Source organism: Solanum tuberosum, unplaced genomic scaffold, assembly GCF_000226075.1.
Source record: "Solanum tuberosum cultivar DM 1-3 516 R44 unplaced genomic scaffold, SolTub_3.0 contig02242, whole genome shotgun sequence".
NCBI lineage: Eukaryota > Viridiplantae > Streptophyta > Magnoliopsida > Solanales > Solanaceae > Solanum > Solanum tuberosum.
The window spans coordinates 1-803 of NW_006243098.1; the positions used below are offsets into that span (position 1 = coordinate 1).

The 803-nt window shown below is 39.5% G+C and overlaps 1 protein-coding gene across 1 annotated transcript; it reads left to right on the forward strand.

Moving 5' to 3' along the window:
• Positions 1–3: 3 nt before the first annotated feature.
• Positions 4–783, forward strand: LOC102589997 (L-ascorbate oxidase-like; the record flags this gene model as incomplete). Its single annotated transcript, XM_006368069.2, has 1 exon — positions 4–783. A coding segment is annotated over one exon (675 nt), but the record flags the coding sequence as incomplete, so codon positions are not given.
• Positions 784–803: the final 20 nt, after the last annotated feature.

An 803-nucleotide genomic window follows, 5' to 3' on the forward strand; every position in this document is an offset into this window, starting at 1 on the left:
CAGAGTGTTGCGATCAAGTCCCACAAAGATTTCATCCATGCCCCTCCTCTGACATCGGACAGGGTCATTGTCATGCTCAACACACAAAACAGGGTGAACGGGTATGTACGTTGGTCAGTCAACAATGTCTCGTTCAACATGCCTCATACGCCTTACCTGATCGCCCTTAAGCACAACTTATTACATACTTTTGAGCAAACCTCTCCTCCAGACAACTATGACCACAAGAATTATGACATCTTCAATATCGCGCCCAATGTGAATGCTACAACTAGCAACTCAATTTATCGATTGAAGTTTAACACAACAGTGGACATCATATTGCAAAATGCCAACACAATGAATCTAAACAACAGTGAGACACATCCTTGGCATTTACATGGACATGACTTTTGGGTCATGGGCTATGGTAATGGAAAGTTCAACCAATCTATTGACCCAAAGAATTACAACTTTGTGAACCCAATAATGAAAAACACAATCCCAGTCCATCCTTATGGATGGACCGCATTGCGATTTCGGGCCGATAATCCAGGAGTTTGGGCCTTCCATTGCCATATTGAGTCACATTTCTTCATGGGAATGGGAGTTGTATTTGAAGAAGGAATTGAGAAAGTTGGCAAATTGCCTACTTCTATCATGGGCTGTGGAGAAAGTAAAAGGTTCCTCAGGCCTTAAGTTCTTTAACATTATTGTCCAAAAGATTACTTTAGTTTGATATTGTTTGGATTCTTTTGATAGTTGCCAAAAATAAAAAAAAATGTGTTCCTTTTTGTTTTAAAACATCTACACTGTAAAAAAAA